This window comes from Salvia splendens, chromosome 5 (genome assembly GCF_004379255.2).
Source record: "Salvia splendens isolate huo1 chromosome 5, SspV2, whole genome shotgun sequence".
NCBI lineage: Eukaryota > Viridiplantae > Streptophyta > Magnoliopsida > Lamiales > Lamiaceae > Salvia > Salvia splendens.
The window spans coordinates 20,433,367-20,448,384 of NC_056036.1; the positions used below are offsets into that span (position 1 = coordinate 20,433,367).

The window sequence follows — 15,018 nt, forward strand, 5'->3', positions numbered from 1 at the left end:
CTGCTCAATCACAATTAAGGGCAAAGAAGTCATTTCACCGCAAGGTCTTACCCTAAAAATCAAGGGTAAGCCTCCCTATAAAAGGAAGCCACTTGGAGAGAAAGAGAATAATAACATCGTTCATCATCATCACTTTTAGGAGAGTTCTCTCGGAGTTTAGTCTTTCAGCCCAGTCCAGAATCTCGTTCCTCGCCACTGCCATGGTCACTTGAAGATCTAGATGTTCCCGGAGTTCCAAATCGTCCGTTCCAGCCAGCAAGACCGTAGCTTAGAGATTTCATCGCCCGGAGTGGCAAAACACTTTTATTCGCTTTCGTAGTTTAATTTACTTGCTTTCCTTACGTTGGATCTTTGCTTGCTTTTGGATATTTTCTGCTTTTGAAGTACTTGTTGAAGATCCGAACGTGTTAATGCTAAGAAGTTGATTTCCGTTCAGTTATGGTGTTGATTTCTTTTCCTTCCTATTCCGCCTAGTTAGCTTAGATCTAAGGTTCCTTGGTGTTTTAAGTGCTGAATCTTTTCTTTCCTTGTTTCCGTCGCAATTTCCATAGTTAAACGTGGAACTGTTCGATCGTGAGTGAATCGCTGCATGCGAAGTTTAGTTTGAGTGCGTTTCGTTTCCTGTTGACCAGTACGCGGAGTTGCAGTTTCTGTGTTTTGATATTCAGATTTGGTGTTCTTATTTGTGGATCTGTGTTCGCGAATTGATAAACTGTGTTTCCGTGTTGAATCTGGAATTATTTTCTGATTTTAGTTTGTGTTGTTGAAGAAGATGATGTCCAAGTCTAATGTTGGGGACCACTTTGCTTTTTAGATGCTTTTTGCTTTTTGTCCTTTACTTTAGTTATAACCTGCAGATCTGTCAGCCTAGTCACCATGACTACCACTACCCCTGAATATTCTGTCTAGCCCAAAATAGAATTCCGTACCTTCCAAATATTTTCTGTTACAAAAATGTCTCCCCATTTCCACGTACACAGCTGCACCTCTACACTACTTTCCCCATTCTAGTCAGTAGGAAATTACCTTTAAGTTCTTGCCTAGGTAGAGACTCAACCCGAGCTTGGTAGCTAACCAAACCATCCAGAATATCACCACAATAGTTTTAACGCACCATCTCTGTGGGATTCGACCCTTACCACCACTATACTGATCAGTAGGAGTGGGTTGAGGAATTTTTGAAACCAGGGCCTAGGTTTAATTAGGATCTCTATCCTGACCAGTATGATGTATCCTTACTTGAACGACACCTAAGCGCCCTGAGTCCACCGTTTCACAGCTTCTGGGCAAAAGCGCACAAGGCACAACCTTGCCAGCGACTACAAGAGTGGAAGCGGCTCGCACGAGTTCGAGCAGTCCGACGAGCAAGTCGAAGAGCCAGCCGATACTCACACTAGGCGACGACGGCCCATGGGACAACAGGCCTCTATCCGCAGCGCCAGAGGGGGTAGAAGTGGCTCCCGCCTATCGGCGGGCGCGTCCGGATCGCGCATCCACCAATCCGCCCCAATCCCACAGCCCACGGTGCAACCCCACGAGGTTTTGTTCAATACCATAGACGTGCAGTTGATGCAACAACTGCAAGACGTATGCAGCAAATACGCAGGGAAACTGACCCGTACGTCAGGAACGTCTACAAGAGGCTCATCACTCGGATTGAGAGTCGACTGGGGTTGGTTGATAATGCGCCTGGGGATACCGCGGCCGGCAGCAGCGAGAGAGGAGGAGGAGAAGAAGAAGACGAGGAAGCCGACTCCGACACCGAGTAGACGGTGGCGGTGTTTTGTAGTTGTATTTTATTTTAATTATTCGTTGTATAATTTTACCGGTTTGCAATACAACGAATATTCGGCCCTAATTACCTCATATTCTAGTTATTTACACTGCGATTATTTAAATTACACTTGATTGAAACTAAAAAATATTTAAAAATGAAAATTGATTATAAAATTTGGGGGCTATTGGAGGTGTCCACTATAGTGGCAGAAATAAAATTTTGGAGCTATGGACAATAAAATTGGGGCTATGAACAAAAACTGGGGCGGGGCTATTGGGCGTGTTCGCCTTATAGGGGACACCCTTACCGAAACACGCTCATTATGCATAGTTATACGATTTCTAATCATTGCCCTTCATATTCGTTTCTCTATTTAACTATTCTCCCCAAATTCAAATCATCTTCAGTTTCCACATCGCCATGGATTCCGTCACGCCGAAGAAGAGCCGCCTCGCGCGCACCTTCGCCAAGGTCCTTCACGAGGATATCAGGAAGGCCAAATCTCGCGAGAAGATAACCAAGGATCGAGACAAGGCGGTTGGAGAAGCTTTTGTGGCGAAGCTCTTCGCCGGATTATCATCGATTAAGGCGTCGTATGCTCAATTACAGTGCGCGCAATCGCCGTACGACGCCGACGGTATTCAATCGGCGGATCGGGTGATTGTTGCTGAGCTGAAGAAATTGTCGGAGCTGAGGCAGCGATTTTCGAAGAAGGAGCTCGCTGAGGCGTCTCCGGCGACGGCGCTGCTTGTCGCCGAAGCTCAGGAGCAGAGCAGTCTCGTGAAGATGTACGAGATCACGAGTAGAAAGCTCGATTCGCAGGTGAAGCTGAAGGAATCGGAGATCGTGTTTTTAAAGGAGAAGCTGGCGGAGATCGACGGCGACTGCAAGCTGCTCGACAAAAGGCTAAACTCGAGCGGAGGAAGAGGAGGAGGACAGCTGTCGTTTCGAGATCGCGGGGAGGTTAGACCGAGCCATTTCGTATCGCTGCTTCGGCAGGCGGTGAAGTCGGTTCGGAGCTTCGTTCGGTTGCTCGTGGACGAGATGGAGTCGGAGGATTGGGATCTGGACGCCGCCGCTGCTTTGATCCAGCCTGGCGTTGCGTTTTGGGAGCGGAGTCACATTTGCTTCGCCTTCGAATCATTCGTTTGCAGAGAAATGTTCGATTGCTTCGATCGCCCCTGTTTCTCCGAAAAATACGCGTCGTCTTCGCCGGAGAAGGAGAATCGCCGCCGCGAGTTTTTCGACAAATTCACGGAGCAGAAATCCGCGAGGCCAGCGGATTATCTAAGTCGGAAGCCAAAATCGATATTCGCGGAATTCTGCAGAGCGAAATATCTACGTGTAATTAATCCGAAGATGGAGGCGTCGCTTTTCGGCAATCTGGATCAGAGGAATCTGGTGAGCTCCGGCGTGCTGCCGGAGAACGCGTTCTTCGCCACCTTCTGTGAGATGGCGAAGCGCGTGTGGATGCTGCATTGCCTCGCCTTCGCATTGGACCCGGAGGTGGCGATATTTCGGGTGAGCAATGGGAGCCGGTTGTCGGAGGTGTACATGGAGAGCGTGAACGACGAGGCTTTTGACGCATCCCCAGAGCCAGTAGTGGCGTTCACTGTCGTTCCGGGGTTTAGGGTCGCGAGCGTCGTCGTTCAATCGCAAGTGTATTTAATTTAAGGTGATCGTCGCCGTCTTTTTTTTGGTGGTGATTGCCTTGGCTTAATTAGAATTAGGATTGTTCATTTATTGAGATTTACATATGGTAATGTTGTGTATCAATATAGATTACTATCTGCAAAATTATTTGATGAAAGTTGCAGCTAGTTGGCATTTGTATTTTCTTGAATGATTTTTTGTAGTATGATTATTAATCAATTTGTACTATATGTAAATATATACAGATATTCCATTCATGAGTAATAAAAAGTAAAAGATACTAACTCCATAAAGAGGAATATGTAATGATAGGGGTAGGGCCAATTAGAATAAAGTGGGCGGTTAAGTTTGACCGAGATAGGGGTGGGTCGATACGAGATGTCGTATCGAAAACGTTGTATCGTATATCGTATCGAAAATATCGATATGAAAGAATTTCATATCGTTATCGTATCGAAAGTTTCGATATATCGAATTTCGATATATCGAACTTTCGATATGGATAATATCAATATCGTTATCGTATCGATATTTCGATATATCGAATTTCGGTACGATATATCGAAATGTCGATATCGTATTGAATACCTGTATATCGAAAATTATAATTTCAAAACTTAAAATTCACACAAAAATTAATAAAACTTCAACCCAATAAAATTAATAGTGTTCTTATCTCCATAATCAAAATACAACACAACCAAGTACAATTAAATGGATTTATATATATTTATAATTTTAAATTTTAATATGTATTGAATTTCAATATGTTTCGATATATACGATATATATCGTATATTCGATATAAAACGATATATCGAAAATATCGATATATATCGTATATTCGAATATCGATATTTTCGATATGAAACGATATATCGCGATATAATGAAATTTTTATCGTTATCGTATCGAATACTTACGATACGATATCGTATCGTATCGAAAATTACGATATATCGAAAATTCGATAATTTTTCGATATTTTTCAATACGATACGAGCGATATATCATTTTTTCGATATTTTTCCTCAGCCCTAGACCGAGATTTGATGAGAAATGCAGGCATTAAAATCTGTAATAAAGTGAGCGACCAAACTCCGATCCTAAATTGAATCTGTAATGCACCACTTTCAAAGTTGGTAATTAAAATCTAGAAAACATAGGTTTAAAATAATGAAGTGCACATCAATTAAATGAAATAATAAAATTGAATGAAGATGTTATAATTTAAAATACAAAAATAGTGTATTTGAAATAATTTTAAATTAAAAAATGACTATCTTGCAAGTGATTGATTTCTTTTAACATGAAATTTAAGAAAAATATATTTATTTAGTTACATGAAAAAATAATAAAGTAATAAGATAAAGAGTAGGTAAAGTAAAAAAATATACTAATAGAGTAATACTTCCTCCATCCCTAATAATTTGTCACCATATGACCCGACACGGTTTTTAAAAAATGTAATAAAACGTGAGTTGAAAAAATTAGTGGCACGTGAGTCCTACTTTAAAATTATTAGTTTTACAATAAAATTTGAGTAGTATTGAGTTAGTGGAATATGAGATTCCACTATAAAAAATGGTAAAAGTGAAATGTGACAAATTTTTAGGGACAAACAAAAGTTGAAATAAGTGATACTCCCTCCGTCCGCCATTAGGAGTTCCATTTCTTGGCAGCACGAGTTTTAAGAAATGTTAAGAAAAGTGGATGAAAAAAGTTAGTGGAATAGAGGTCTCACTTGTATATACTAGTTCTAAATGAAATGTGAGTAGAATGAGTTAGTTGAAGGTGAGACCCTATTACCATTTATGGTAAAAGTGAACCGGGGCTCCTATTCGCGGACGAACTAAAATGAAAAAATGGGACTCCTATTCGCGGACGAGGGGAGTAAATTTTAAGAAATGTACAAAGTAAATACTCCCTCCGTCCCCAATAATTGTCCATTTTTGTTCCGACACAGGTTTTAAGAAATGTAAAGGAAAGTGAGTTGAAAAAGTTAGTGGAATAGGGTCTCACTTTTATATATTAGTTTTATAATAAAATGTGAGTGAGATGAGTTAGTGGAATGTGAGGTCTACTTACCATTTATAGTAAAAAGTGAATGTGGACAATTAATGGGGGACGGATGAAAATGACAAAAGTGGACAATTAATGGGGGACGGAGGGGGTATTTTATTTTTAAATAAAATTAAAAATTAATGGACAGTCAAAAAATAAATTACTTTTAAATAAAATTAAAAATCAATGGACAGTCAAAAAATAAATTACTTTTAAATAAAATTACTTTTATCACAAAGTGAAACTTTTTAGAGTCACTAGCTTAATGTCTGTCCAGAGCCTTTTTAAATTGTAGTTAGATTTCATTTTTGCAAAATAAAGTTAACAGTTTAGATTTTAATAAATTGGAAATATAATTATAAAATAATATAAGAGCATTGTATGATTATATTATACTATTTACTTAAAAAAGCTTGTGTTCATGGTCATAATATGACTTTATAATTTTATTGTTTCGTATATAATCACGGAATGATGCATTAATGCATCATATTGTGATTATTTTTTGGAGTAACTTTTATTGGTTAATACTTATCAGAAAAAAAATGGATATTGGTCCCTAAAATCATAAATTTTTGTAAAAAATTGGTATTTTTCATGAACTTAAAATTGACGAAGAACATCACAAACTTTGCACTTTGTTTGATATTTCCCAATTGATCCAAATAAAATATTTTCTTATTTTACGTGAACAACTGTGATACGTTTTACGATATTTTAAACCATTTTTTAAGTTCATAACAAGTACAGTACTATGATAAAAGTTACGTAGAAAACACATTCATTTAATTATGTCAAGTATGATAAAAAAAACCCTCTTAAGTTAGTCAAATATGGTGATAGACATGACGTGAAAAATAACAAACAAAGTGCAAAGTTTGTGATATTATAAACCAATTTTAAAGTTTGTGGGAAATACCAAATTTTGGCCAAAATTTATGGTTTTAGATACCATTATCCAAAAAAAACCTTAGTCTTTGTATTTATTTTTGTCTATTAACCAAAAACACGTGTAATATATTTTCGGGCTCCACTGAACAAAAATCTCATTTATTGTCAATTTCGATTTACTCAAATATTTTATACAAATATCATTATTGGATCCGCCACTTACAAAATAATATGGATTTTTTTAATTCACAGGCAGTCGATGAAAATTACTCCCTCCGTCCCCGAATAAGAGTCGTTAATTTCCTTTTTGGGCCGCCCCCCATTAAGAGTCACTCTTCATTTTTACCATAAATGGTAGTAGGTCTCACATTCCACTAACTCACTCCACTCACATTTTATTATAAAATCAATATAAAAAAGTGGGTCTCACGTTCCACTAACTTTTTCAACCAACTTTTCTTTACATTTCTTAAAACTCATGTCCGGTCAAACAACGACTCCTATTAGGGGACGGAGGGAGTATTAAAACACATGTCAATAAACATTAGAGTATCACCAGTAAACATTAGAGCATCACCAGTGGCGCGGAATTCCCCGCAGAATTTCTAAAAACACCTCCTGCCACGTCATACGGACTTCCCACTGCACTGCCACGTCATAAAGACTTCCCATTGCACAGTGGCGGACATCCCCAAGGACTTACCGAAGGACTTCCCCCAATTAAAAAAACCAAAAATTCACAAATTAAACAATTTTCAGAATTAAACAATTTACGGAATTAAAATTTCGACACAAATAGGAAAAATAAAATTCATTAAATAAAAAAAGAAAAGTACATTTTACCAAATTAAAAAAAACATTTCAATAATTAAAAACTACATCAACGACGACCCCTCCGCTGCCATACTTCTTCAATAATATCGATCTGGAGCCGAACATGGACTTGTCTTTGGCGTATGTCGGCAAATGCACGGACTCGACCGACATCGTCATGGGGTATCCCCATGCGTACATTGGTAGTGGCCACGCCGTGACTTGGACCCGCAGCACCAGCATCATCATTGGTCCAATCAGTCAGTGCTGGACCTTCATCTTCGACAATCATGTTGTGCATGATAATACATGCGTACATGATGTCGGCGATGTTGTCAACATACCAGAGCCGTGTTGAACCCTTCACTGCCGCCCAATGAACCTGGAGCACACCAAATGCCCGCTCCACATATTTGTGTGCTGCCTCCTGGCGACCCGCAAAATATATCTTCTTTTCATCTGCTGGGCATCTGATCGTCTTCACAAAGACGGGCCACATAGGGTATATCCCATCCGCCAAATAATAGCCCATATTGTGCTGGTTGCCGTTGGCGACGAAGTTGACGACCGGACCAACGCCCATGCACTGCTTGTTGAAAAAGGGCGACGACTGGAGGACGTTGATGTCGTTGTTAGACCCGACTACTCCAAAATAGGCATGCTAAATCCACAGCCGGTAGGTAGTCAGCTACCGCTTCAAGGATCATCGTGGGATTCTTGGCCTTGAAACCAGTAGTGTACATCCCTTTCCAGGCAGCGGGGCAGTTCTTCCATTCGAGTGCATACAATCTATGCTGCCTAACATCCCCAGAAACCCATGATGATTCCCGTGCATATCCAGCAGAGCCTGACAATCTTCGAGGGTAGGCCTCCGAAGATACCTATCCCGGAATATCTCCCTAACGCCCTGACAAAAATACTTCAGGCAATCGCGGGCAGCCGTCTCGCCGATGTGGAGGTACTCGTCGAACATGTCGGTCGCGCCTCCGTATGCCAGCTGCCTGATTGCGACAGTGCACTTCTGAATCGGCGCGTGGCCGGGTTTACCAGCCGCATCCTCAGCACCCTGAAATACCCGTATCGACGCTCCAAAGCGCTCACGATACGCAGAAAGAGCGGACGATGCATCCTAAACCGTCGCCGGAACAGGTTCTCCTCAAACCGTGGCTTCGGCGCAAAGTAATCCTCATACAAGCGAGCGTGGGCAGCGAGGTGGTCCCGGGGTATTATAGTTCGACGATGGATGGGTCGAGGTACAGCTAGCGCCAAGGCCGCTTGTTTCTCTCTCTCTGCTGATTCTCGCACACGTGCATGAATCAGACGCATCATGTGTTCATAATGCCACCACTACCACTACCACTACCACTACCACTACCACTATCACTACCAGCCATTCCAGATATATAAAAGAAATGTAGAGAGAGATACTCGTTCATACAAGTGGTGCAAATGAAATGAAGTTCAACGGGACGTATTTATAGAAATTTTTAAAAAAAACATTTAATGCAATAAACGGGAATTCTGCGCGGACGTCCGTGGGAGTCAACGCAATGGCGGACGTCCGCGTGGCGTCGCGACGGAATTCCGCGTAAACGCCGTGGAACTGCGGTGTCCTCGACGGAATCTCGTATCCGTGTATACCATGCACAATGACGGACGTCCGCCACAAAATTTCGGCACGCCGGTTGGAATTCCCCGGGACGGGCGTCATTGCTGATGCTATTAGCATGTTGTTTGTTAATGAGTAGTGCATTGTTGATATTCTGTAATGATTGGATTATACCGCAAGTGTTATTTATATTCGGTACTTTAAATTGTCGATTCTCATTTAAAGAGAAGAAAAAAATACTAATTCAAATAAAAAGCTAAAGTCAACTTTTTAGCGGATAAAAGCTAAGTTATTCACAATAAAAAATAATTGATTATACGAAGTTATGAACTACAACCAAAATAAACTAATTCACAATTATAGCTAGTATTACTTATTTTTAATAATAATAATATAATAATGTTAATTAATTTATGAATTAGTTATTTATTTCAATTAGAGCTGACCGTTACCTTTTTATACTATTTTGTTTTATACAAATTGTTTAATACTATTAATTTAGTGGAGGAATATTAATTCTATTTATAAAAGATTATAATGGATTCATTTAATATTAATTCGTTTATCTGAAACGAACTCAGTCAAATAATAAATCAGTCATCATACACTACATTCTTTTAATGTAGATAGCAATCAGTAAACTGTATAAAAATAGTCTAGTAATAAATTTCCATCAAGAAAAAAAAAACAATAATGCATCAAATGATAACATCTCTTCTCTCTCATCTATCTTCAATGGCCAACACCTGGACTAGGAACAGACTGCACTAATACTCGACCATCGACGTGTTCCCCATTTTGATGCATAAACAGTTTTCCAATATCACCCATTTTTCTGGCTTCAAATCCATCATACAATAAACACATCAAAACAGCCACCAATAGCAACCACACACCCAATCGCTTCATTGCTAAATTATTTGCAACACAAACAATTCACAGTTCACACATATATATAGATGGTTTGAATAGTTTCTAGGATTAGAATTTGGAGATATATGCCGGCTAATATTTTTCGCAAAAAGTAAATTACTTGACTTTGATCAAGCATGATTTTTTGTTATAATCACGACAAACAAAACAGACAAAATATAGTAGGCAGCAAAAAATAAGCTTAGAGCATCTCCAATGGCGGACGTCCGGTCGGACATCCGGTCGGACGTCGCGACGGGCGACCGGGACGTCCGCCATTGTGGCGTTTAGGGTCGGATACGGACGTCCCGTGAGGACGTCGGGTGTCCTCGGACGTCGGCGCGACGGGCGGGCGGACGTCCGCCATTGTAGCGTCCAGTCGGACGTCCCGTTTTTAAATTTTTTTTTTTAAAACTCTATATATACGGCTCGTTGAATTTTATTTCATTCGCACCACTTGTGTTAACAAGTTTCTCTCTCTACATCTCTAATTTCAAGTATATCTAGAATGTCTAGTGAAAGTGATAGCGAGAATAAGTTGGAGGTCGCTGTTGAAGGTGCGATAGAGAGGCTGCTACAACAGAGGTCGCAGCGGCGGCAGCAGGCGGCGGTACCTCGGCCGATCCATCGTCGAGCTCAAGTACCCCGTGACCACATTGCTGCACATATTCGGTTGTATGCGGACTACTTCGCTCCGCAACCGCGTTTTGGGGAAGCCTTATTCCGGCGACGCTTTAGGATGCATCGTCCGCTGTTTCTGCACATCGTGGGTGCTTTAGAGAGAAGATACCTGTATTTTAGGATCAGAGAGGATGCAGCTGGCAAACCCGGACTCACGCCCTTGCAGAAGTGCACTGTCGCAATCAGACAACTGGCGTATGGAGGCGCGGCCGACATGTTTGACGAGTACCTCCACATTGGCGAGTCGACAGCCGTCGAGTGTCTGCAGAATTTTTGCGCGGGCGTGAGAGCGATATTCGGGGAGCGGTATCTTCGGAGTCCAAGCCCCAAAGACTGCCAGATGCTGATAGATATGCATGGGTCGGTGCACGGGTTCCCTGGGATGTTGGGCAGCATAGATTGTATGCATTGGGAGTAGAAGGACTCGGAGGGGTTGAGAATGTATGAAGTTTTTTTTTATTAGTATGTAATTTTTTTTTTCGAATCATGTATGTTTTTTCCGATGAAGTTGTTAATTTTTCCCGTTCGTATTCTAGGTCAAATTTTATTTCCGTAAATGTAAATTGTTTTATTTGTAAATGTATGATTTTTTTTTATTGCGGGATATCCTAGTGGGAAGGGCGATGAGAAGGGCGGATTGTGCAGGGGATGTCCTAGTGACGTGGCAGTGGGATGAGAAGTCCTAGTGACGTGGCAAGAGGTGTTTTTGGGATGTCCTAGTGGGATGTCCGCTCACCGGAGATGCTCTTACGTTGATTAATTTTGTTGACTATTATTCTCTTGCTAAATCTTAGTTTTGCGAATAATCCAAAAAGATTAGAATTCTACCATTGCCCCAAATAATATTCCTTTCAGCGATGGATGGCAAAAATAAATAAAGAGTCTATATTCTAAAAAATACCTTCATTTATAAAGTACTCTTTCCGTCCATCATTAAAAGTCTCGGTTTACCATTTTAGTCAATCCACCATTAGGGGTTCGGGTTTATTTTTACTACCATTCACTTTCCATTAACTTATTCTACTCATATTCTATTATAAAACTAATACTAGTATATAAAAATGAGTCTCATATCTCAATATCTTTTCTTACTGACTTTTCTTTAAATTTTTTAAACTCGTACTGAATTAAAATGTGACTTGTAATTATCGAACGGATGAAGTACTCCTTACTATTATTATTAGGCGGAGCAAAAACTCTTGAACAGTGGCGGATCCAGAACCTGGAAATGGTGGGGGCAGAATTTAAATATTAAATATTAATAAATTTAATATTTAAATATTAAATATTATAATTAATATTATTTTTAATAATAAAACAAATAATACTCCCTCCGTCCCACTTTAGGAGTCCCGGTTTACCATTTTTGGGTGTCCCACTTTAGGAGTTCCGGTTGGAATATTCCATAAATGGTATTAGGCCTCACATTCCACTAACCTTTTTTCCACTCACATTTTATTATAAAACTAATATAAAAAAGTGGGACCCACATTCTACTATCTTTTTTCACCAACTTTCCTTTACATTTCTTAAAACTCGTGCCGAACTCAACTAGGACTCCAAAAGTGGGACGGAGGGAGTATTATATTAATATTTAAGCAGCACTAGTTTCGTTAATAAAATATAAACATGTACTATAGCTTGCAAATATGTATTATTCATTTTAAAATATAAAATTATTCTAATTATTATATACTCCCTCCGTCCCACTTAAGATGACATATTTTCCTTTTATGTTTGTCCTAATTAAGAAGACACATTTACTTTTTTTGGTAACTTTATCTCTCCAATTAATACGCTCAACAACCACTTTTTCTCACTCCTATTAAAATATGTATCTTTCTTTTTCACTCTATTTTAATACTTACACACACCTTTTCTCACTCCAATTAAACACATTAACCAATAACTTCTAAAATTCCGTGCTGGCCAAGAAATGTGTCATCTTAGCCGGGATGGAGGGAGTACATTCAAAATCATTGTAAATATTATATACAAAAGTGATATAAGTAGAGTGGTAAATATTTAGATTTCGAAAATATTTAAAATGTTTATTTCGTTACATAGAGAATAAGATGCATGGATCACAAATTATAGGTATTTTAGAGCATCTCCAAGGGGAGAGGTAAATGGAGAGGTAAACTAATATAACTACCATATTTACCTTTTTTCATGAAAAATCATTCTCCAAAGGGAGATGTATTTGAGAAGGTATTATACCTTTTCCCATTTTGAAGAGGTATCTTTACCTCCCCATCAATGGAAAGGTAAAATCTTATAACTACCATATTTGCATTCTTTTCATGAAAAACCATTCTCCAAGGGGAAAGGTATTTGAGAAGGTATTACTGGGTTGGCAATTTTCAACACGACACGAATCCGCATGAAATTATTGGGTTGGGGTCAAGTCTTATTGGGTGCGTGTCCTTATCGAGTTGATCCATTAAGAACCCGACAATTTCGGGTTGGGTTCGAGTTGGATGCGGTTCGAATACGGATAACCCATTAAGAAATAATATTATTATTTCTATTATTATTTTAAAATATATATATTACTTTAATTTTTATTTTTGTGTAAATTAGGTTTAATTAGTATAAAACGAATTTTAATCGTGTAAATTAGGTTGAAAAATAAGGTTTAATCGTGCAATATCAGGTTTTAATCGTGTAATATTAGGTTCGGGTCGTTATCGTGTCGTGTCAACCCATATTATATCGTGTCGATGACGGGTTTGTGTCGGGTGCATGTCGTGTTCGGATTTGAAGGTAGTAGGTCGGGTTCGTGTTCGGATTTACAGTTTCCTTAACAGGTCGGGTTCGGGTTAGGCCTTATTGGGTTGGGTCGTTATCAGATTGACCCGATAACGACCCAATCCGCACGATTTGTCAGCCCTATATTTCACTTTATGTTTTTTAATGCATTTTGTACTATTATTTTATTCTTAAAAAATAATTTACCTATCTATATACCTTTTCCCTTTGGAATATGTAATTTTTTAGAAAGGTATATTTCACTTTTTAAGAAGGTAAATACATAATATAGCTTTTCCATATACCTTCTCTCATTGGAGATGCTCTTAGGACAAAAAACTTTAACACAAGATTAAAATTTATTTTAATTAAAGAATAAATATAACAACATAATATATGCAAATTAGTAAAAGTTTAAATTTCATAAAGTATTTAAAGGTATTATTTTGATAATAAGAAGAAATATGAATTGGTAAAATAAAAAAGTAAAGAATGGAAAACATATGTTCTTGTTTAGGATTGAACCTTAGCAGTCTAGGTTATAAACCCAATAACCAAACCATTGGGCTACTACATTTTATTTGATATTTATTGAAAGTAAATAGAATTCTACACTCTACGGAGGGGGAATATGCTATTTTTTGCTCGATTCAAGGAAAAGTTTTGGCTCTCCGAACTGCTGGAATGGGGCAACCGCCCCCTCCTACCACCCCTAGATCCGCCAGTGCTCTTGAAACATGATACTCCGTAGATATTTATTTACAGACACTTGGAGTTTTTTTCTACATAATTTATTTTAGTTGACATTCGAATTTATAATAGGGAAAATGTCACGCACTAAGAAACGGCCAATACCAACAGCATAAAAAATGTAGATTTGGTCAATTAAATGCAACTCATAATATATTAATAAGGCGTGCCCGAGTTGTGTAAATTATTTTATAAATCAATCAAGAGCATTTGGGGATTCGTACTTTGTTATATTTTTAATTTATAGTGTACGATATATACGCATTTCAGTAACATTTGGATCTTGTTGAAAACATTATTGTGTGGTGATATCAAAACCGAAGGGCAGCATCTATAATCAGCCTTTTCAAAATTAATCTACGTGTTTAAAATAGTTTGATTAATGCCAAATTTATAAGCAATATTATTTCATTTTTCATTTTCATTTTCATTTTTTCTGTACCACGTCAGCATTTTATCTTCATACTCGTACACTTGCAATAGTTCGCCCTTTAAATCCACCCATCTCCATTTTTCACATCAACATTATTTTTATCTTTTTAAAATTTTCATGTTACAAAATAAAATAAAATATCAAAACAACACAGATTAAAGGCAACATCTAAAATACTTAATTAAAAAAAAAACTAGTACACTACGAATAAAAACCAGATCACTTCTTCATTCCCAACTGGCTCTTGACCTGGTTCATGAGTTCCTCGAGAACTTTTCGCCTAGCCGAGTTCTAGAACGCAGTGAGGGCGTAATGTGTATCCAACAACGCCGTGACCCGGACCGAGGAATTGAACTGCGGGTCTTGGGGCATTGGAGTCAAGGCTTTTGGCTCAGACGTCGTCGCCTTCTACTAAAAAAAACAACAGCTTTATCGATGAAATATTCCGTTGGCAATTCCAATTTTTCTGTCGATAAACAGTGTTACAAACGAATTACCAACGAAAAATTCTGTTTGTAATTTTTTTTAGCTACGAACTATCGAAATTTTGTCCGTAGCATTGTTTTCCGTTGGTAATCTGTCAATAATTATCGAGAGACTGGCCACCGTCGATAATTTAACTTTTTTTTTTGTATTATTCACCTTCCCCTTCCTCTTGGTTGCTTTAATACCAATGGGACGACG

At 38.6% G+C, this 15,018-nt stretch overlaps 1 protein-coding gene across 1 annotated transcript; it reads left to right on the forward strand.

The window, feature by feature from the left end:
• Positions 1-2,134: 2,134 nt before the first annotated feature.
• On the forward strand, positions 2,135-3,597 carry LOC121803958 (protein GRAVITROPIC IN THE LIGHT 1-like; the record flags this gene model as incomplete). Its single annotated transcript, XM_042203527.1, has 1 exon — positions 2,135-3,597. A coding segment is annotated over one exon (1,317 nt), but the record flags the coding sequence as incomplete, so codon positions are not given.
• Positions 3,598-15,018: the final 11,421 nt, after the last annotated feature.